The 22,289-nt window shown below is 35.0% G+C and overlaps 1 protein-coding gene across 1 annotated transcript in view; it reads right to left on the bottom strand.

The window, feature by feature from the left end:
- The window catches only part of Dmd (dystrophin), a 1,916,788-nt gene that overhangs the window by 1,482,025 nt on the left and 412,474 nt on the right, over positions 1 to 22,289 (bottom strand). Inside the window, exons 6-7 of the mRNA XM_048336444.1 lie at positions 21,754 to 21,926; positions 15,582 to 15,700 (exon numbers count right to left, since the gene is read on the bottom strand). Of these exons, the coding sequence (XP_048192401.1) occupies positions 15,582 to 15,700; positions 21,754 to 21,926 (292 nt within the window). The remainder of the gene's footprint in view (positions 1 to 15,581; positions 15,701 to 21,753; positions 21,927 to 22,289) is intronic.

Here is a 22,289-nt window from a genome sequence, read left to right as displayed (position 1 = left end):
TGTCCATCTCACTTTCATTCTATAGCATCCAGGTGACAACAGAGCACCCAGTCCCATAATCTGAGAAAAACTTCCTATCTCAAACTTAGCTAGCTGACAATCTTAATTTCATTTATAATTTTCATTCTCCATGGGAGGTTTCAAGGGATTAGGATGTGAACAACATTGGGCAGCCATTATTCTACATACCACTAAAGTGCTTGCCTGTAGTTATTTGTGTGCTACACTGAGGCTTGAACTCAGGAGCTCCTGCCTCTCTCTTGTCTTTCTACTACATGACTTATGCCTCAAGTTTTGCTGGTTCATTGGAGGTCAGAGTCCTTAGAGTTTGACTACACTGCTAGCTTTGAATTGTGATCCTCAAACTTCAGCATTCTGAATAGCTTCAATTATAGGCAAGTTCGAAGATTTTTTTTAAGTCATGTATAGCACATCTTTCTGTCTCTGTTATGATATTATCCCACTGATAAATGGAACAGTAGTTCACACAACTCCACAAGTCCAAGTTTCAATGGAAAGTCATCCTGTTCTTCCCCTTTTGTTATTGATTTAAGTCCGTTGTTGGAAATCACTGCTAAAAGGCAACTGAGAAAAATATTGCTCGCATATGATGACACAGTATATTTATATGAATTATCACATTTTCTATTCTGGTTTTGTGATAGCTACATCAAGGTTCTTTGTTGTGTATTCTCTTTTTCTTGAAAAAGTGTATAATATGTTGTGGGGTACTGCCTGCAGCATTAAGAGGCGGTCCTGGCAGGACTGCCTCTAGGGCCGCCTGCCAGCTAGCCCCACCTGCCTTTTCCCGGGTCCAGAACCGGAAAGGGTGGCTCTAACCAGCCCCGCCTCCCACCTCAGACCGCGTGTGCGCCAAGATGGTGGCAGGCGGAACCCAGGGGACGGTCCTGTGGTACGTGAAGACCGCCCATAGAGAAAGTTCCATGATGTCACTGCGATGGACAGCTCATAATCAACCTGTCGCTGTGTCTAGCTAGCCACTCCAAATCCCTCCCCTTCCTGCTGCCATTACTGCTATAAATGTGACTGTTTTTCTCTGAGTAAACCGGATTTTCTGCCTGAGGGTCCCTGATGCGCCTGGTATCCTGAGTCCTTATTTAAATGTAAGGGGGGCTGGGTGGGCATTATTCGCGACTAACACACATCCCCGCTTTCCACACCAGGGCATGCCCCAGCATTTCCCCTGCGGGTTGGGAGAAATTGCGCGAGGACTGAGGGCCCTACAATAAGTCATTTACAATTCTTAGCACGAGACTGCACATTTTAAATTATCCTTGGAGAGAGGTTATGTCCTATTCAAAATATTTGGGGAAATTTATAAAATTTATTCATCTAAATTTTTATTATGGTTTAAATATGTGATTATTTATATTTAAAAGTCACTTGTAATATATCTTATTTTCAAGCAATATACATTTTTATATGTCATTATCTGTTAGTAATGAAAAAGCTGAGGGTTGTTTCGGGGAGTACGGATCAGTGGTAGAGTAGGTGCTAAGGTCCTGGGTTTGTTCTACAGCCCATGTACATGTGCATGCTCACACACACACACTCACATACATACACATAGATAAAACACAAAAGAAAACATGTCCTTTCTTATATGGGCATTAGACATTATGATTAACAACAATTAAAATTCCCAAAGACAGGGTATACAATATAAACTAACAAAGACTAAAACTAACAACAAAGAATGGTCCACTACGCATATATTTAGTATCAGAGACGCTTTATAATGATTAAAACCTCAAAGCACATTATCATTTTGAAGCTCAGTAGTAAATATAGCCACAAAGCAAATAATTATTCTGGGGTTCAGTAGTCAAATGCAGAATGGACGAACATTCTAAGTAGTTAGAATATTAAGTTGATGCATACTATCATTCTGAATGTAAGTGTAATGGCAACATAGGAAGAGAAAATAAGGCCAGCTAAGCTCTGTGAGTGATCATGGAAAGGAATGGCAAAGACGTTGGACTATGGTGGTGGGTAGAAAATTTGAGAGGTATGACAATTTAAGTAACATATTCCAAAAGTATAGACCATAAGGCATCATGATGGACTGAAATTTTGGAAAGATGGTAATTAAAGAAGGATAAATTTTGTTTGAGCAATTGGGTAAATTGATGATGTCACCATTTAAGGATGTAAGAAAACTGGTAAAGGGTATTTCTATAAATACATCTGCATGAGTGGTCATATGCTAGATAAATATAAGATATTCAAAGGAAACATTGCATAGAATTTTGGGTATAGTTTATATATTCAGACATAGTTTATGTTAAAGTTATATTTGAAAGAACTTCTAATGTTGAGTCAAAAAATGAATGGATTATTTCATTACAGGTAATAGTATAAAGCTGTTTCAAATAGCAACTTAAATTGATTTAAAAGATAGATGTTTTTTATTACAAAGATTCCTGTTCCCAGCCTTTAATATCAATGCCAACATTGTTGATTCCTGGTAAACAAAGAGATACCTTGAATTCATCCATGTGTTTAAAGGACAAATTAAATAATCTTTTAAATAGTCCCAGGATGGCCTTAGCCATTAAAGAGCAGAAGGCTAATAAAACAACTCTTCCTACTAAATGGTTTTCTGAGTAGCATAAGTAAATGTCTTCCCTTATATATTTTATTGGCAATATATGTTACCTTTATAGAGAAGCAGCTTTTCTAAAACTCTCAGAAAGATTGTGAACCAAAGAGCAGTTTCCCTTTTAAAGGATGACTTAAAATATTTGACAACATTTTTCTCTCATGTAGGAAGTGATGCATTGCATCAGAATTAACTTTTTAAATGCATTGCTCAGACCTGTGGCAGGGTTTGCCACATGTGGGGATTTCTAATGAATTTTGTACAAGTTAGCTCATGTGTCAGTTATAAAGATAATCTTTAAACATGACAGAAAAAAAACTCACAATTTTGTATTGGTCCATGTATCCTGTCACTAGATGGATAGATGGATGGATAGATATATGGATTGATGGATAGATGAATGGATGGATAGATAGATAGATGGATGGATAGATTAGATTTGCAACTCTAATCACATTCAAAGGGATTATGATTAAAGCAACCCATTTGTGGCATTAATATCATAAGTCATGAAGTTAAATCACCATTTATTTTAAATAAATTTATGAGATCACAAAGTTATATTCTGAAAATAATTTTTCTACTACAATTTATTTTGCTTCTTTTTTTGTACCTTTTATCCTTTAGTTGTTATAGAAAGTACACTGGGGTCTTTAAAAGGTATATGAATAAATGGTACTTTTACTCACTGAGAAAGAAACCATCCACTTTCTGATCCCAGAGCACAATGATACTACTTAGGATTCAGAAGAGTGAGGAGGACAGAAAAAGAAAGAGAAATAAATAATGGAACGAAGAGACAAGAACCACTTCTGCACACAGTTCACCAGTTTGACGTGCACAGCCCTCTGATGGAATGAGTGTTTGAATGAGCTCAGGTCTGGGAAAAATAAATAGAACAAAGAATGGAGAGAGAAAGGGAGAAAAAAAGAGAGGGACAGAAGAAAGGGATAGGAAGAGGGATAGGAGAAAAGAGGGAGGGAAGGAGGAAGGAAGGGAAAGGGGAGGAATGTTGTGCAAAGAAGAGATAAGGCAAGTCCCTTAATCCTAAAGAGAATGCTGTGTTGGGCAGTCTTACAGGATAGCTAGTCTATTTCTATTTTATCTGGTGGATAAACAATTTCTCATTAAAGAAAGGTCTGTTAGTAATAAGTAATGCTTCAGTAATTGAAGATTTGATCAGCAAGTTTAGTCATTGCTTAAGGGAGAAAATACTAGAACTATGCACAAACCTGTGAAAACAGATTCAGGGTTTTATCCTTTTAAAAAAGCATAGCTCATGGAAACAATGGCTCTATTGTAGTTATTTTTATGTTAGCTGCATGATATTCTCACCTGATAGGCTATTAAAATTTGTGGTATCAAAGTCTTCATTTCAGACCAATAAAATAGTCAGAATGGGAGCACAAATCCCAATATTTTTAAAGATCTATCTCGGTATTATTTTTTATTTTTATTTATTTTTTTTTTTTTTTTTTTTTTGGCCAGTCCTGGGGCTTGGACTCAGGGCCTGAGCACTGTCCCTGGCTTCTTTTTGCTCAAGGCTAGCACTCTGCCACTTGAGCCACAGCACCACTTCTGGCCGTTTTCTGTATGTGTGGTGCTGGGGAATTGAACCCAGGGCCTCATGTATACGAGGCAAGCACTCTTGCCACTCGGCCATATCCCCAGCCCACTATCTCGGTATTATTAAGGCAATTCTGTTAGAAACAAATGTAGACTTTGAAAAGACATAAATCTGGATTTGATTTCAACTCAGTTATGAATTGTCTATGTGATCCTGAGTTTAATGGAGTTTTTGAACCCTCATTTCTTTCCCACTTAAAAAGAATATGTTAACTTCCTGGAATGATTGTGTAGAGAACAATATGTAAAACTTAGAAAATGATTTTTCTACTAAAATTAGAATTCCCTGTACCAACAGGTACTTTGCATGTTTATGTTCATATTACTAATCATAAATTAGAAAAATATTTTTCAGGGCAAAGCTACTCTTCAATTTAAGATAAACACTTATTCAGCAATATTGAAATAATACCTCATAAAATGATATTTCAGGACAACTGATAATTTCTCAACAAGTAAAAGCACCAAGTCTCAATCACCTATAATTTTAATAATCCATCAAATGCACAAGCACTTAAATAGCTGTAATCATTTTCTGTCTAAAGACAATCATATTACTCATTATCCCCACAAGTTTATCATAACATACTAAATTTAAGAGTACATTTTATCATTTTTAAATCTAAGCACCAGGAAATCATTAGTTTTATACTCTCCTTTTGTAAAGATTAAATTATATTGTTATAAGAATGAATAGCAATAGCTAAAATTCCAATTTATTATTTTACTCAAACACCATTGCAAACCAACACATTTTGTCCTAAATTTCATTTTCTAACTGTGAAATAGCCTATCCATTTCATACAGATTATTTAATTGCAAAACCTATGTACTCAAATAATATCTCTTTTACCAGTGCTGTGTTTCTGGATTCAAACTGTAATTTCAAAGTTTTGTGGTATCTTACAATTGTTTACCAAACACAAATAATTCCATTTTGGTTTCAAAAGTTTAATTTTGTGAAAAAAATATAACCTATTTTTTGTTCTTTCCCAGAAATTTGCTTGTTAAAATAAAATGAATATACTATGTTTAGGAACTGGAGTTCTTTTCTGGATCTGCAGAGTTTAAATCATAAATTCCATTCACTCATTTGTACCATAAATGATATTTTACACCATATTTTTAAGAAATATGTAAATACAATTTTTACCAGTACAATTTAAAATCTCTTTTAAATTACCTTATCTGTTTTTTTCACATACGTGTTTTAGGTGAGGCAGACATAACATCCCAGGAGTATACAGTCATAATCAATTATTTTTAATGAATGATATCTATAAGTTATTTCACTTCAATAATGAGAATTACAATGGCCATATTCTAATGCTGAGTAACATAACAATATTTTATCAAAAATATTCTCATCTGAGGGCTGGGGATATAGCCTAGTGGCAAGAGTGCCTGCCTCGGATACACGAGGCCCTAGGTTCAATTCCCCAGCACCACATATACAGAAAACGTCCAGAAGCGGCGCTGTGGCTCAAGTGGCAGAGTGCTAGCCTTGAGCGGGAAGAAGCCAGGGACAGTACTCAGGCCCTGAGTCCAAAGCCCAGGACTGGCCAAAAAAAAAAAAAAAAAAAAAAAAATATATATATATATATATATATATATATATTCTCATCTGAAAGAATCCATTATACTGTTGACAAAGGTAAATTAGAAAAAAATTGACTTTGTAATTAATTTAAGTAAAACTGAGTTTTACTAAAGGAATAAAGAATATATTATTTAGCTTGTCAATAATGTTTTGTAGATATTGTCTCTATTTTTACCAGAAAAGCGTGTGGTTTTTATCAATTCATTTTGAATATTTAAGTGATCGAAAACAATTATAAAATTACAGTAACAGTATTTAAATGTTTAGGTTGTTTCCTCTTTTAGTCAGTATTATGATTTGAACTCAAGACTTCAAGCAAACTTGACCAGTACTCCATTAGTGAGCCAGTTCCAGTCTTCAAGCCTTTTTGCTTAGCCTATTTTGGGGGTACAATAATGGGGTTTGAACTCAGTACCTCATTACAGGTCAGCTTTCTTGTTCTGCTGGTGCTCTACCACTTGAGCCATACCTCCAACTCTGATTTTTACTAATTATTTTGAAAGTGGAGTCTTCTGGACTTTTCTGCTCAGCCTAGCTTCTAACTTCTATCTTTTAGATCTCAAGTTCCTGAGTGGCTAGGGTTACAGGCATAAACCACTTGCATCTGCCTGCTTTAGTTGTTTTTAAGATAAGGTCACATACTTTATTCCCAGGGTTGCTACAGTCAATCATCCTCTAAGCTATGAAATCAAGAATTCAGGAATAATTTTTTCCAAGTCCTTCCATTTCCTTAAGAATGGGGCAATGTCATTCTTTCTGATAGAGGCATAAAATTCCATTGTGTATATGTACCACACTTTCCTGATCCATTTATCTACTGAGGGGCATCTGGGTTGGTTCCAGAGTCTAGCTATGACAAATTGTGCTGCCATGAACATTGTTGTGCTGGTGGCTTTAGTGTGTTCTTGTTTGTGGTCTTTTGGGTACATGCCCAAAAGTGGGGCTGCTGGGTCATAGGGGAGCTCTATGTTTAGCCTTCTGAGGAATCTCCATACCGCTTTCCAGGGTGGCTGAACCAGTTTACATTCCCACCAACAATGAAGTAGGGTTCCCTTTTGGCCACATCCCTTCCAACATTTGTGATGGTTAGTTTTCTTGATAAAGGGCATTCTTACTGGGGTGAAATGGAATCTCAATGTTGTTTTGATTTGCATTTCTTTTATGGCCAGTGATGTAGAGCACTTTTTCGTATGTCTCTTGGCCATGAAGTGAAGTGAGCCCGACCCAAAGATACATAAACTCTATGGTCTCCCTCATAGGAAATAATTAGCACAGGTTTAGGCTAGTCACAGCAGAAGATCACAAGAGCTCAAAAGCTATACCTTTATGAACACATAAGATGATGCTAAGTGAAATGAACTCCATGTTATGGAAACGACTATTATATCACTGTTGTAATTACTTTCAACATGTGATGTGAAACCGTAGCTTCTATTATTGATGATCCTCTTGTATCCCCTTTCTGTTGTACCTGCACTATCTCGGTATCTTATCTGAGCACATTAGAACTAGGAAACTGAAAGGGAATACCAAAATCGAGAGAAATAGGGTAAAAAGACAAAAGACTACAAAAGCAATACTTGCAAAACTGTTTGGTGTAAATTGTTTGGTGTAAATCAACTGAACAACTCATGGGGGGAAAGGGAAAGGGAAAGAGGGGGAAGAAGAAGGAGGTAACAAACAGTACTAGAAACGTATCCAATGCCTAACGTATGAAACTGTATCCTCTCTGTACATCAGTTTGACAATAAAAAATAGAATTCAGGAATAAACCATTTTACCAAGCTTGTTGGTTGAAATGGAGTCTCGGAAACTTTTTTTTTTTTTTTTTGGCTTGGGCTAGTGAGTATATATGGGTAGTTCCATTCAATTATTTTAGTCATCCAAACAATCAAAATGAATAAGCAGGACAAAAATACCTTCAACTTCTTAGTCCAAATTACCCTAAAATCTTACGCTTCTCTAATGTATGTGATCATGGAATAATGTAGGTACATATTCTCAAATTCTCCTGTCTCTGTTTCTGTCTCTTTCCCTGTCTCTCTCTCTTTCTCTTTCTCCCTCTCTTCCTCTCCTCATTTCTGGATTTGAGGGCTTTAGGTAAACATAAGTTAACATATTCTAACAAGCAAATAACAATTTTCTCACCAGGAATTAGGACACTGTGGCTTTACTATCCTAATGTTAACATAATATTTTATATTATCCAGATGTCTATCCTCAATTATACATTACTCAACTGTATTTCTTAATGGTAAGCGTTCTTATGTAAATTTTTAACTTTTAGTTTGCTTTGTATTATATTCATGTGTACTTGTGTTTTTCCTAAAATGCATACTTTCCTATGGCTGCAATAATGGGGCTGAGGCTGCCCCCAGATACTCTGGCATGGACTTCTTTAACTCAAATGCATTCAAGTGGCATAGTCAATTGGATAGTCAAGGCTAGTTATGCAATGTGTCTACTGTGGATAATGGACGTGTAAAAAATCAGGTTCAGGATAAAAGCTAAAAATAGCCAAGGATATTATAATAAGTACTCTTGCTCCAGTGATATGCGGGCTCAGAATGTTAATCACATTTCTCTGGATTTCTCTATCTGCCATCAGTTTGTCTTAAGCCCTGTTACATGTTCATGCTAGTCTCTGCTCTAAGCAATGCTAAGACAATTGTATATTTAACTTACTTAACAGGTTATTTTCTGAATTCTTTTCCTAATAATTTGTGTTCAATATGCATTAAGCAAACTAGATGGCAATACTAAATCTAATATATTCTTTCCTTTGCTAATGCAATAATGCAATGTCTAATTTCTTCATTTTAACTGCACTTCACTGAAGTTCAACATTAAAGAAATATTTTCAGTATTATTACATTTAAAAGTATTAAACGATGTAATCTGGTTTAAAGACCAAATTTTGTTTCTTTAAGAAAAAGAAACCTTGGGAAAAAGTATAATCCTGCTGAAATAATGGGAACAGTATTTTGATATTATCATATAAATACGATGGTATTATTTTCCATACCAGAACAACTAGACTCAGAACTGTTTTTCTAAGAAACTCAGAATTTTGGTTTAAATAATAACAACTAAAATGTCTACTGCGTTCCTTCTATAAATAGTGATAGAAATTGCTCATATAAAAAGTACAGGTCTCAAAACAATTTTTCACAAATGTTATGTACTTTTCATGCATGCATGAATGTAAACCTGATCCCCTTCACTTCAAGAGTAAAATTTTCCAAAGGCAGAGCTAATTCTTGGAAGGAAGACTCTAAAAACAACCCAGAGAAATGCAGGGATTAGCCAAGCAGAAAATAGAATCTATGTCACCATCCTCATGAAGTCAAAATGAAGTGGATTAAAACCAAAGTCTAATTGGTTTGTAAATGTCATTTTGAGGATACAAAAATTCCTCCCAATTCCTCCTGCTCTTTTGTTGTTGCTGTTGGTAGTCAAATTTAACTGTCATCATTTATTTTTTGTTCTACAGTTACTCTGGTAAATAAGTAAGGGTATTTCCATATCAGATTGTATATTCCAAATGGAAATTGCTTTCTATAGCAATGTGCAAATGTCATCTAGAACAGCCACATTTTATCCGTTTTCTTTATTCCTTTAAAGAGAACATCTTTACTTTGTTATTTATAAGGAAAAGCTGACAAAGCATTGTCTTAATATGGAGATGTTTATGGATTGGCAAACAAACCAATTTGTTTGAAACTCAGGGAAGCAAACAATATATATGAAACCTACAAGGGTTGTACAATGTAAATCTTACAAAAATCTTGATTGAAAGTAAATTGTTTGATTCACAATAGAATATATCTGGAAGGAGAAAAACCTTTTATATCTGTGAGCATAAAGATGCATAAATTATTAAGTAATTTTACCCTAGATGTACTTCTTTTTGCATATGTTAACATTTAAACACACTAGAAACATTTCCTGAAATTGCTTATGCTAATGCCTACTGCTACTTATTTTAAAAGGTAGTTCCACTTGAAATCAAAATTTAAGTCTCAAAATACCAGCTAAAGCCATAGAAAGTGTACTAAAGTCTATCGATATTAATTATGAAAGTTTCCAATGATTCAGTGACTTTTTAATTTATATAAATAAACCCAATAAAAAGGCATAATTTAAATTTCTTTAAAAAATTGCTGGTATTACCTTCAGTCCCACAAGATAAGTCTACCAAACATAAAACAAAATGTTCCATTAATCTCCTAAGGGAATAACAGATATAAAATGAAAATTGCCTTGGAGAATAGTTGATGCTATTGTGCATAAGCTAAAAAAATGAATATTTGGTTAAATAAAAACATGAACATCTCAAAGGAAATTATTACACAGAGCATAAAAGAATGACAGTAATCACTCCTGTTGGATCTATTGAAGAGAGTCATAAGCCAGTGATTCTAAGAGGAGGTATTCATTCTTTTTTTGGAATATCAAATAAGTAAATAAAATTCTTATGATTTCTTCATTTTTCAATTACAATTGATATTAATACTTTAAAACTTATGAGCAATATATTTTAATATATTTTGTGGTACTGTCCAAATGTATTAGCATGGAGTGACAGATATCTAAAATTTATCACAGGATATATGTTGCATCTTAATTTAATTGATAGCTCTTTGTAAATTTCAAATCATTCTAATAGGCACCATTTTCTGTGAATTATGAGTTCAAAAGGCAGGGTTAGGTGGCTCATACCTATAATGCCAGCTAATTGCAAGGTATAGTGACAGTAGAATTGTGGTTTCAGGCAGGCCTGGGCAAAATGTTAATGAAATCCTGTCTCAAAGGATAAGTTAGTTGTGGTGTTTTAACGTCCCTTTATCACAGCTCTGCTGGAAGCAGGAGGAAGAGAATCATGATTTGAGGCTGGCCCCAGGCAGAAGCATGAGACGCTAAGAAATAAATGAAAAAAAAAATAGGCTGCAGATGTTGCTCAAGTGGTAGAGCACTTGCCTAGCAACATGGGACTCTCACGTTAGACCCTGGTACTTCCAAATATTAAAAAAGAAATGACTCTACCATAGAAAATGCTTTTACCTCTATTTTAGTGGCCAAAGGAAAACATAACCAGTGGTTGGAGAACTATTAATGTACTTCATATTATGTTTGCTTGAATTGTCTAAATTTGGTATATTACAATACATGTACTAAAGGTTATACAGTACATATTATAATATATATTTACACTTATGAAATTATATCATGTTAGGTATAACAGGTTCTGTAATGGATAAACTATATTATTCATAGAACTATTCCTTTTATAAAATCACCAACCTATTTCTAATTATGATGTAAATGCCTTATCCAGGTATTTCTAATCCATAGAACCTGCTCCATAGGTTCAACTGATGACATATATGTTAAAGACATTTTATTATTTAAGAAGAATAAGACCCATTTTACTCATCATCATCCTTACTGTATTTTCAATGCTGGGAATTGAACCCAGTACTGGCAAATGCTCTATCATTTAGAAACACTGAAAGTCATACAAGAGCTATTTCAACTATACTCTTAATATTTTAAAAAGAGGATAAGAAACTGACAACCATATGAAAATTTATGTGTATTAGAACTAGGGAATGAAAAGGGAATACCAAAATCAAGAGACAAATGGTAAAAAGACAAACCATTCTAAAAGCAATATTTACAAAACCATTTGGTGTAAACAACTGTACAACTCATGGGGGAAGAGGGAAAGGGGGAAAGGGAAGGGGGAAAATGAGGAAGGAGGTAACAAGTTGGATTAGAAATGTAATCGCTGCCTTACATATGAAACTGTAATACCACTGTACATCACTTTGACAATAAAGAAAAAAATGAAGATTTATGAAAAATTCTTTAACAACTTAATCCTTGAAATACATAACCTGTAGTTTTTATCCTATATTTCAGAATCTATAATGCATCATAACTGTCCTTCTAACCCTACTGGAATGAAAGAATACATATGAATTAGTGGTAGGAGTCAATGTTGAGGCAAACCATCCCCGTGCTGAAAAATAGGCCACAGAATTAATACATATTCTTCCACCGAGCCAAAACATGGACAGAAGCAAAAAAATAAGTAAAATTGTCAATGGTCAGTCATACATTTTCCAAAAGAGAAGAAATATTTCTACTTAACCACTTTGCACAAACTCACAATGCATTATAATTTGGCTTTGCAAGTATATTTATCAAAAGCAAAAAGAAAAGAAAGGATCCTCAATTTAAAATGAGTCTGCATTATAACATATTTATCATGGTGTCAAAATGCAAGAAGTATGGAAGTTCCTTAAAAGACTAAACATAGAGCTACCCTATATATGGTAATCCCATTCTTGGACATTTGTCCAATGGAACACAAAGGACCACACACTAAAGCTACCAGCACAAACATGTTCACTGCAGTATTGCTTAAAATAGCCAAGATATGGAATCAATCCAGATGCCTCTCAGTGGATGAATGCATCCAGAAGATGTGGTATAAAAACACAATGGAATTCTACTCATCCATCAGAAAAAATGATACAATAGCATTTTTAAGGAAATGTAAAGACTTGGAAAAATATATTAAGCGATGTAAGCCAGTGCCAAAGAAACACAGGCTGCATGGATTCTCTCATTTGTAGTAACTAGACCATGTCTATAAAAAGGGGTATATAAACACAATGGAATTCTATGCATCAGAAAGAATTATGATGTAACATTCATAAGGAAATGAAAGACTTGGAACAAATTATTCAGCAAAGTAAGACAGAACTACAGAAACATAGTTTTCATGGTTTACCTCATTTGTGGTAACTAGAACGTGCCAATAATCTACTAGTAAACATATTGAATGATTGACACACACACAAACAATAGGATATGATAAATTATACAGGACTATAGACATTTATTTGATGCCAAAGGAGGATCTGCATAGGAGTGGTTGACAAATGCTCAATAGCTATGTGCATAATATAAAAGAATATTTAATCAAATGAGCTCCAAGAAAAGGAAACAAGAGATATTTTTATTTGCCATATTTTTGCTGTTTCGTTTTCTTACCCTTTTGTCTTTTTTGTTAGTTTGTATGGCGGAGGGTATTGGGGGCACAGAAAATGTAGAACAAAGGATGAACAAATGCAATAGTGATACTCACTAGACACTATGTGAAAAATGAACTATACATCTTGGAGAGGGACAGGAGGAAAAAACTGAGAAAGTGAGGGAAGGGGAGATAAGGTTAAAAAAGAATTATACTCATCTGATTCATATAACTGTAACTTCTCTACATATCAACTCTACAAAACAATTTTAAAATAAAATAAATAAATAAAAACAAATGCCTATGTGACTTAGGTGAGGTTGGGGGCAATCAGTGGTAAAAGTATTTCACTAGCATGCATGAGTTCTTAGGTTTCATTCCCAACATTGCAAAGATAATTAATTTACTATACTTAAACAAACTAGTAGGGAGTTTACTCATTTTACGCTACACTGTACAATGTCAGCTGTTTGCCCTTGTGAGCATTTGGCTGACTTGGAAACATGCCTCACAGTCTAAGAGAGGATCTTACTGAATATTATTAGGCCAAGGAAGGGTCAAAATTCAGACTGGTAGAGAAGTTATGTTTGTACCATTGTAAAGTTGAAAGCTCATAAATGGAACTAGCATACTTTGAAGATCATCTGTATATATGTCAATGGAGATGTGAATTTTCTCATTTTTTATATAAATATCTGATAGAAACTAAGTGAATGAGCACTTTACTTTGTATATTACCTTTTCCACCTTTTCATGTTTAACTCCCTCTACAATGGAGGATAAAGATCTCAAACGGAGAACTGAGTAAACATGCATTTTAAGCAGCCTATTGGGCTCACCAAGGTCCTGGAATATCACCATACAATTAATTTTCTTAGATTTTTTTTTGTGTGTGGCCATTCCTGGGCCTTGAACTCTGGGCCTGAGCACTGTCCCTGGCTTCCTTTTGCTCAAGGCTAGCACTCTGCCACTTGAGCCACAGCGCCACTTCTGGCCATTTTCTATATATGTGGTGGTGGGGAATCGAACCCAGGGCTTCAAGTATATGAGGCAAGCACTCTTGCCACTAGGCCATATCCCCAGCCCCTGGTTTTTTGGTTTTTGATTTTGATTTTTTTGGCTGTTGTGGGGCTTGAACTTAGAACCTAAGCGATGTCCCTGAACTCTTTTCCAGCTACAGCTCCACTTCCAGTTTTCTGGCAGTTAACTGGAGATGAGTCTCACAAGAATTTTTATGCCCTGGATGGCATCTAATGGTGATCTTCAGATCTAAGCCTCCTGAATAGCTAGGATTACAGACATGAGCCACCAATGCTTGTCTGATTACAGACATGAGCCACCAATGCTTATTCTGTAAGTATTCTGTCAACCTGGGGATTAATGACTGTCTGCACTCTGGCTTAAGGTAGGTCAACTAATAGTTCTGAAAACATAGATCTTTAACTCACCTACCTAGGCCAGAGAACCAGGCCCTAGAGGGCAAAGGTAATCCCATAAACATCTCAGTAACCCTTTCCCAAACATAGAACACTAAGACACCCTTTGAGCTGGTCCAAAGGACTATACCCTCTTAGCACCTTACGTTTCAATAAAAACTTGTGCTGGGTTGAAAATCATTGCCATTCTCACCCTAGAGATGACATGTTTTCAGTCTATCAAAAGAATGTTCCTTTCCTAATAAGCTTTCCTATTACTTTCATCAGTTTGAATCCTGTCCAAATTTTTCTCTTGCTGGTAGCAATGATCCAGATTGACAACTCTTTTGACTTTCCAATAACAAAACTCATCACCCTTTAATGGTTTTTCTACTTGGGTACTAAGAATTTCAAAGATCATTTCATTATGAGTTTCATGTATTTCAGAGCTTCTTCCCAAACATTAACTTCTATTATATTGCTGTTATTGCCACTGACTGTTTCTCAAGTTTCTAGTTTGGGAATGTAGTAAATTCACAACAAAATGAGAATGGACTGAAATGCCAAGAAGCTAGTGCTTCAATAATGCAAAGGCTAGAAGATAATAATAATTCAAAGGCTACAAGAGAAAGAGCAGGCTATCCCTATGCTTCCAACTCATGTATCTAGAAGATAGGCCTATATAGTGCCAGAGATCAGGATGAAAGATATTAAGTCTATGAAGAATAAAAATATACACGGCTTCCTGTCAACAAAAGGAACAGAAAATGAGTGGTCACCAAAGAGAGGACATCCTCAGAGTGACAAATCAGAAGCAGCATCAGGAACTTATTTACGGATCTGAATAGTAAAATATGTTTCCTTTTATAAAGAATATGAATAAAATTGGCTTGAGTAGCTAATTAATTATAGCTGATTAGTCTATCAAATCTCTTGGTAGAATAAGCAAAACATTACGTTTTCATAATTATTTAGAGTCCAATATTTCGTTCCACCCATGAGACATATACATTCTAAAGGCTTCTTTGATTTTGTTTAGTTTTTCCACAATTTTATACTTTAGTTTTCAATATTAGCAGTTTAAAAGCCAAAGTAAAATGAGAACTGCATAATACAGTATAAGAAGATAGAGCACTTTAAATATATCTAGAACATAGAAAAGCATAAGCTTCACTGTCTTCTATACCTTGTTAAGGAGATGGAAAAATTAAGCGTGAGTTAGAGAAAACTTTAAAGTAAACTAAAATAATGGTAGTCCAGAAATGCACCAACCTTCAGGATCAAGCAGTTTCTCTATGCCTAGCTGACATTTGGCGATGTTGAATGCATGTTCCAGTCTTTGTGTGGCTGATTTCTGGGAAACCACACTATTCCAATCAAACAGGTCTGGCCTGAAACACATATATACACAGATACCTATTAATATAAATCAATCTGGAATGTTCCATGAGAATCTTTTCAATTCTGAGTTCAAATGGTAGCTAACATCCGTCATCCTTATTCTTTACTATCATTCAACATTGTTTTTCTTTTCTGTGCCAGTCGTGGGGCTTGAACTCAAGGCCAGAGCACTGTCTCTGAGCTTTTTGGCTCAAGGTTAGAGCTCTACCACTTGAGCCACAGCCTCACTTTGGGGCGCTTTGAGTGGTTAATGGGAGGTAAAGACTCTCATGGATTTTCTTGCCCAAGCTGATTTCAAACCATGATCCTCAGGTCTCATACACCTAAGTAGCTGGACTATAGTCATGAATCATCAGCCTCTGACTTTCAATAACATCTCAAGTTTAAAAAAATGATAATTTTGAGAATCTTAACATTGTACAATTTGAGAATATAAAACAGTTTTGCTCAACAAAACTAGGAAATGAAGAACATCTTGAAAAAAATAATTCATTACAGTTTAATTCAACAAGAAAAATGCTTTAATTCTATCCAGTCTTAAATTTGAATATTTGCTACTTGTAGGTAACTTCCAATTTTATACAACAACATCAAATCCGTTCGCTGAACTCTAAATCAGGTTCAACTGCCTATTCAATATTTCCACTTGTTCACAAGCATCAAGTGTCCAGAACTGGGTTTTTGCTATTCATCTCCATTATGTTCCTCAAAACCCATTTATTTCTTATAAAATTCTCCTTTCCTTAATAATCACAATGTCATAACTTGCAGTTATCAGAGAAAAATTTAATAGTCATCTCTGAGGACTCTCATTGGTACTTAGCTGAAAATATAACCAGAATTTGACCACTTCTCACCACCCGCAGTGCCATTATGCCCTTTTTAATAGTGTATATTAATTATGAAATGTGGGGTTTTCACTGTAACATTTACATTTATGCTTGTAATCTGTCTTGCTTATATTTACTCCTTGAATTGTTGTTTACTATATTTTATAGTTTAGTCTTAATTATTATTTTTTGTCTTAATTATTTTTATGTTTTTGTAAGGATTTATTTTAGTATAATGTGGTTAAAGTAGGGAAAAATGTAATAGAAACATTTATTGTGCCCCAGCCAGGAAATGGGAGAGGATGATTCTAAACCTTAATTCTTTGTATGTCTCCCCTCCATGAGAACATACAGGCAGAGGAAATATAGGTAGTATAAGAGACAGTTATTATCCTACAAATAATTAGGATCTAACAGAGAAGAAATCTGCATATACCATAATGAGTAAACATTTACAAACATTAAAATTAATGAACTGGTCTTTTAAATATCTATGGTTTTCAATTACCTTCAAGTAGTGGTACAGAGGAGGTAACATTTCACAAAGCTGTTTATGAATACAATGCATCTTGATCAGTGTCATCCCTTCATCATTCTCACCACCTTCCACTCATGACTTCCCTTAATTTTCTTAGTTTTGTGGTATATACCATGGTTTTTAAATGCAAAAAAATTATAAAACTAACCAACTGTAGAGGAAAGCCAGGTAGTTTTGTATGGTAAGTTAGATCAATATTCATAAATAAACTCACAATAACCAAGCCTTAAAGAAGGTAACATCATCATGGAAACAGTGTAAATTTATTTATTTCATTTTTGAAAGTGTAAATTTCAATCCTGGATCTACCATATATTAGTCAAATGATGTTAGGTAAATCATACATGCTCTCTGGGTCTTAGCATCCTAACCAGTTAAATGGGGCTATAATAGCATTTGTCCTGAGAAATAAATGAGAATTTTGTTTAGAACAAAGTCTACAAAATAATAATTATTTGCAATCATTGGCTTCTCTTACTTTGTTCTATGATTAACTATATTTATATAATAACAATTCATTTGGATAACAGATTCAAACTAGAAACCAGTATCTTTACAGAGCAGATATAAATGTTATTTGTGTGTGTGTGTGTGTGTGTGTGTGTGTGTGTGTGTGTGTGTGTTTATGTACTCCTACCAGGGTTTGAAATCAGGGCCTGAAGCACTCGTTTGGCTTTTTAGTTTAAGGCTCTGCTCAAAGACTTGAGCCACATCAATCCTTCTTCAAAATATTTTCAGTGAAAGAATATTAATATAACCAATTTGTGTTGGAAAAAGGATAAGTGTAATGACTGTATAATTAATATCAGATAGTCAATGGCTTCTTTATACACCTAATAGAAAGTTGTTTTTTAAGGTCCTTTCAACCACGTGTTGTGTCTCACACCTATAATCCTACTACTCGGGAATTTGAGATCTGAAGATCATGGTTTGAAGCGAGCCCCAAGCAGAAAAGTCTGTGAGACTCTTATCTCCAAATAAGCACCAGCAACCTGGAAGTATAGCCATGGCAGAGAGTGGTAGAGAGCTTGCCTTGAGCAAAAAAGCTCAGGAACAGTGCCCAACTCAGGGCCTGAGCACTGTCTCTGAGCTTCGTATTGCTCAAGGCTAGCACTCTACCACTTGAGCCACAGTGCCACTTCTGGCTTTTTCTATATATGTGGTGCTGAGGAATCGGACACAGGGCTTCATATATACGAGGCAAGCACTTTACCATTAGGCCATATTCCCAGCCCAGACTGGCACTTTTTTAAAAAGACACTTTCACAGTATTTTGATTTCAGGTAAAAATAAAAAGAATAACATGATTTTAATGTAACCAATAAAACTAGGATATAGGGAGAGCTGAAATAATTTCTGCAGGCTTTCTATTGAGGAGCAATAAATACACACACTGTCAGAAATCAATTTACCCATGTACAAACTTATTCAGTATAAAACATATTATTATGATATACATCAGGAAAAAAAGTAGAGCTAGCTGTCAGTGACTATATCTTAGTATTGGACTACGATGAGATACAGTTTGGGTCACAAAAACATATATGTTTCATTTTTTTAATTTCCTCAAGTTCTAAAATCTGATTTTAAAACCAGATGTAGTCTCAACATAAGGAAATAAACTGCAAATTTAAAGTTATTGCAATTTTGCTTGCATATTTGGGACTTATCAATAAGTTTGGGACTTACCAGTAAGTTTAACCATAGGGATGAAATCAAGATTCCTTTCAACTCTACTGTGGTATATTATGTGTTTTAGCACACAACATTTAATTTTCAAGGTCCTTTGTCGATCTCTTTGCTCTATATTAAGCACATGCCTTTGTTCTATATAGCTTAGTCACTCAATTATCAAAATCAGGACACCTCATGACATTCCAAAGCATACCAATGACAATCACCTTGGAACAGAAAGTTGAACGATTTTCCTTTCTTAGATAAACAATATGAATGTCTGTTAAAGGCAAAGAGGCAGATGATTCATGAGAGAACATTAAACAGTGAGAAACCTCTTGAAAACAAACCATGTAATATATAAAGACATAGTTACTGATGATTCTTTCAATACACTAGGGGAGAATACAGAAAGGATTTTTTTGATAGAGGAAGACTAGGTCAGGGACAGAGCAATTTGAATATGTTTACTGTCTTATCTACAAATTTATTCAGAAATCATAACACAGAACATTAACAAATGTAGTGTGTGAACATGCTCACAGGATGGAAGTCTTCCACTTGAAGAGAAAATATTAAAGTGTCTATAAGGATCACATAACCTGACCCTAAATATTTTTCTTCATCTGAAAATGTGTACATGAAGAACATGATCAATATTTTCTCAGGCCCTTTATCTGAAGCATGTGGCTGCATAAATGAGCACTGATTTATGATGCAGAATGAATGTCTCTATCCCTCCTCACCTGACTATATTAAAGCAATGGAAATTTTTTTTTCTAATGTGCTTAGGAAAAACAATGTGTTAACATTGTTTAACATGCTGATTGGGTGTCAGTCCGCCTCCTTCTAAAATCAGGTTGCTAAGTCATTCACCTGGAAACCTAGGCTGGATGGGGTTAATTAAACCCAGCTGGAGCATGACACCTAACAAAGATGCTTATTTAGAGTGTGTTTGCCCTTGGGCTGAGCTTTACCATGAAGAAAATTTATATTCTGAGCCTTTTTAGGAGCAAGAGTGGCATAAGAAAATGGTAGACTTGTCAAAGAAAAAAGAAAAATTAGAATGAGAAAGGATAATCTGCATTAAGAATCAGTGCATTCGCATTTTAAACACAGTTAATTAGGCAATGCATTTGATCCTGTGTTTGGTAAATGATATAGGAAATAATATGACCAAAGTAATCAGGTGCTGATTATTCACGCCTGTCATCCTAGCTACTGAAGAGGCTTAGAGCTGCTGGATCATGGTTCAAGGCCAGCAGAAGCAGAAAAATCTGCTAGACTCCATCTCCAGTCAACCAGTAAAATACCAGACTGGAGATGTGGCTCAAGTGATAGAGTTCCAGCCACTGACAAGAATGCAGATCGAGAGCTTGAGGGCCTGAGTTCAAAACCCCCAGTATGGGCGTGCACGCACACACACACACACACACACACACACACACACATTTATATTTCTTAGGGCCTATGTTATAGCACATGTGGTATGGTACTGTAGTGATTGTACATATATATTGCTATGTTATAAACTATAAATTACATAAATATAAACAATGAAAATATTTCCACATGGTTTTGCTCTTCTTGAGCTTGGATTAATTCATTTGTTGACATCAGTGTACAATAAAAGAAAAAAGCTATTTTATCACTTTAGGAAATATACTCCAATGAATATAGTCAAGGACATTTGATTGACAATGTTATAGTGTGCTTTTTATGAAAATCCACAGAACTGTTCCTGGCTTTATAGCAGTTGCTCCACTTGTCCAGAACAATTGTTTCTTTTGATAATCTGATCAGTGAATGGTAGAATGTTCTTTGCCTTGATATGATGCTCCGAGCCTCCTTAAACCCTGAACTAGAAGAAAATTTACAGGACTTATGGTGTTTGCTATCTAGGTTACAGCTCATGAGATAAATTGTTTTCTTTCTTTATAATTTACCTGATAATAGTAATTAATCCTATTACAATTACTTTTGTGAAATTTGGAAACATTTTTAGTTTGGTAGTTGACTCATGCCAATACATTATTAGTACAGAAAAAGTAACCACATTGTTGGTAAGTTAGAAAAACATCTAAATGTTCTGGGAGTTCCAATTTCATATATGGCCATCTTATCTTCTCACTCAAAGGTAGTTACAATCACACCCTTACAACTTTACTTTTTTGTTGTAGTTATTTGGTACTGGATCTTGGACTTGAATTCAGGGCCTAAGTGCTGTTCCTGAGCAGTTATTTTTTCTTAATGAAGGCTAAAACTCTACCACTTGAGCCACAACTCCACTTTTGGCTTTTTGGTATTAACTGGAGATAAGAGTTTCATGGATTTTCCTGCCCTGGCTGGTTTCGAACTGCCGTCCTCATATCTCTGCCTCCTGAGTACTAGTGAGCAACCGGCACCCAGCTTTTAACTTTATGTTTTGGACAACAACATAAAAAGTACAAACATGTGAATTGTGTTGTCATGTGCCTGTAATTTCAGCACTCACAAGGCTGAAGTAGAATGACAGCCACCTTGAGGCCACCATGCAATATATAGTGAGACTGTGTCTCAAACAAAAAAGGTAGACAAATATCAGGTGCCGGTGCCTAACAACTATAATCCTAGCTATTCAGGATGCTGAGATGTGAGGATGATGGTTTGAAGCCAGCCTGGGCAGAAAAGTATGTGAGACTCTTGTATCCAGTAAACCTCTCAGAAAATGGCCTTTTAGCTCAAGTGATAGAGTGCTATCCCTGAGCACAAACAGGCTCTGGGATAGTGTCCAGTACCTGAGTTCAAGCCCCAGGACTGGCAGAAAATAAATTAAATTAAAATATAGGAATATAGAAATAATTTTAAATCTTTCCAATCTGATGGATAGTTTAATACACTCAATGTAGGTAGCAGATGGCATAGTAGGAAATAATTTGAAACCACATTAGGGAAAGACATATCTCAGATTCTTAATCAATACTTTAAAAAAAGGTATTCAATGTGTCAGTAATATCCTTACCTATGACTATGGATGAGAGCATTCAAAGCCAGGCCATCAGACCAGCTGGTGGTGAAATTGATGATATTAACCTGTGGATAATTGCGAGTTGATTGTCGAACCCAGCTCAGAAGTATCTTTTCGCTGTTGGTTTGTTGCAATCCAGCCATGATATTTTTCATTACATTTTTGACCTATATATGTACATATAAAGAAATTTTGTATAAGAAAGCATATTCTCTGAACAGAAATGCTGTAAACTTCAATATGAATGTCCTCTTTTTTTTAGTAAAAAACATGTGAGAACTTTAGTCCAGTTACTATAGAAAAAGAATAGATTTTTAGCAGGGCTATATCTATTCTAAATGGTTAGAAATCTATCTTGACAGTTGCTGGCCCGCACCACTTCTAACTCCTAGACTCTGCCATATTTAATTATAAACTCAATGCTTTTTGTATCACCTTTTTAATTTACAATGGAGAAGCTAGAGAAGATAGCCAGTAATTGAAGCTCAATCAGATTTTCTTTTTGAATAAGAGAAATAACACACTAAATG

This window comes from Perognathus longimembris, chromosome 28 (assembly GCF_023159225.1).
Source record: "Perognathus longimembris pacificus isolate PPM17 chromosome 28, ASM2315922v1, whole genome shotgun sequence".
Classification (NCBI taxonomy): Eukaryota; Metazoa; Chordata; class Mammalia; order Rodentia; family Heteromyidae; genus Perognathus; species Perognathus longimembris.
This window is presented reverse-complemented; position numbering and strand designations above follow the sequence as displayed.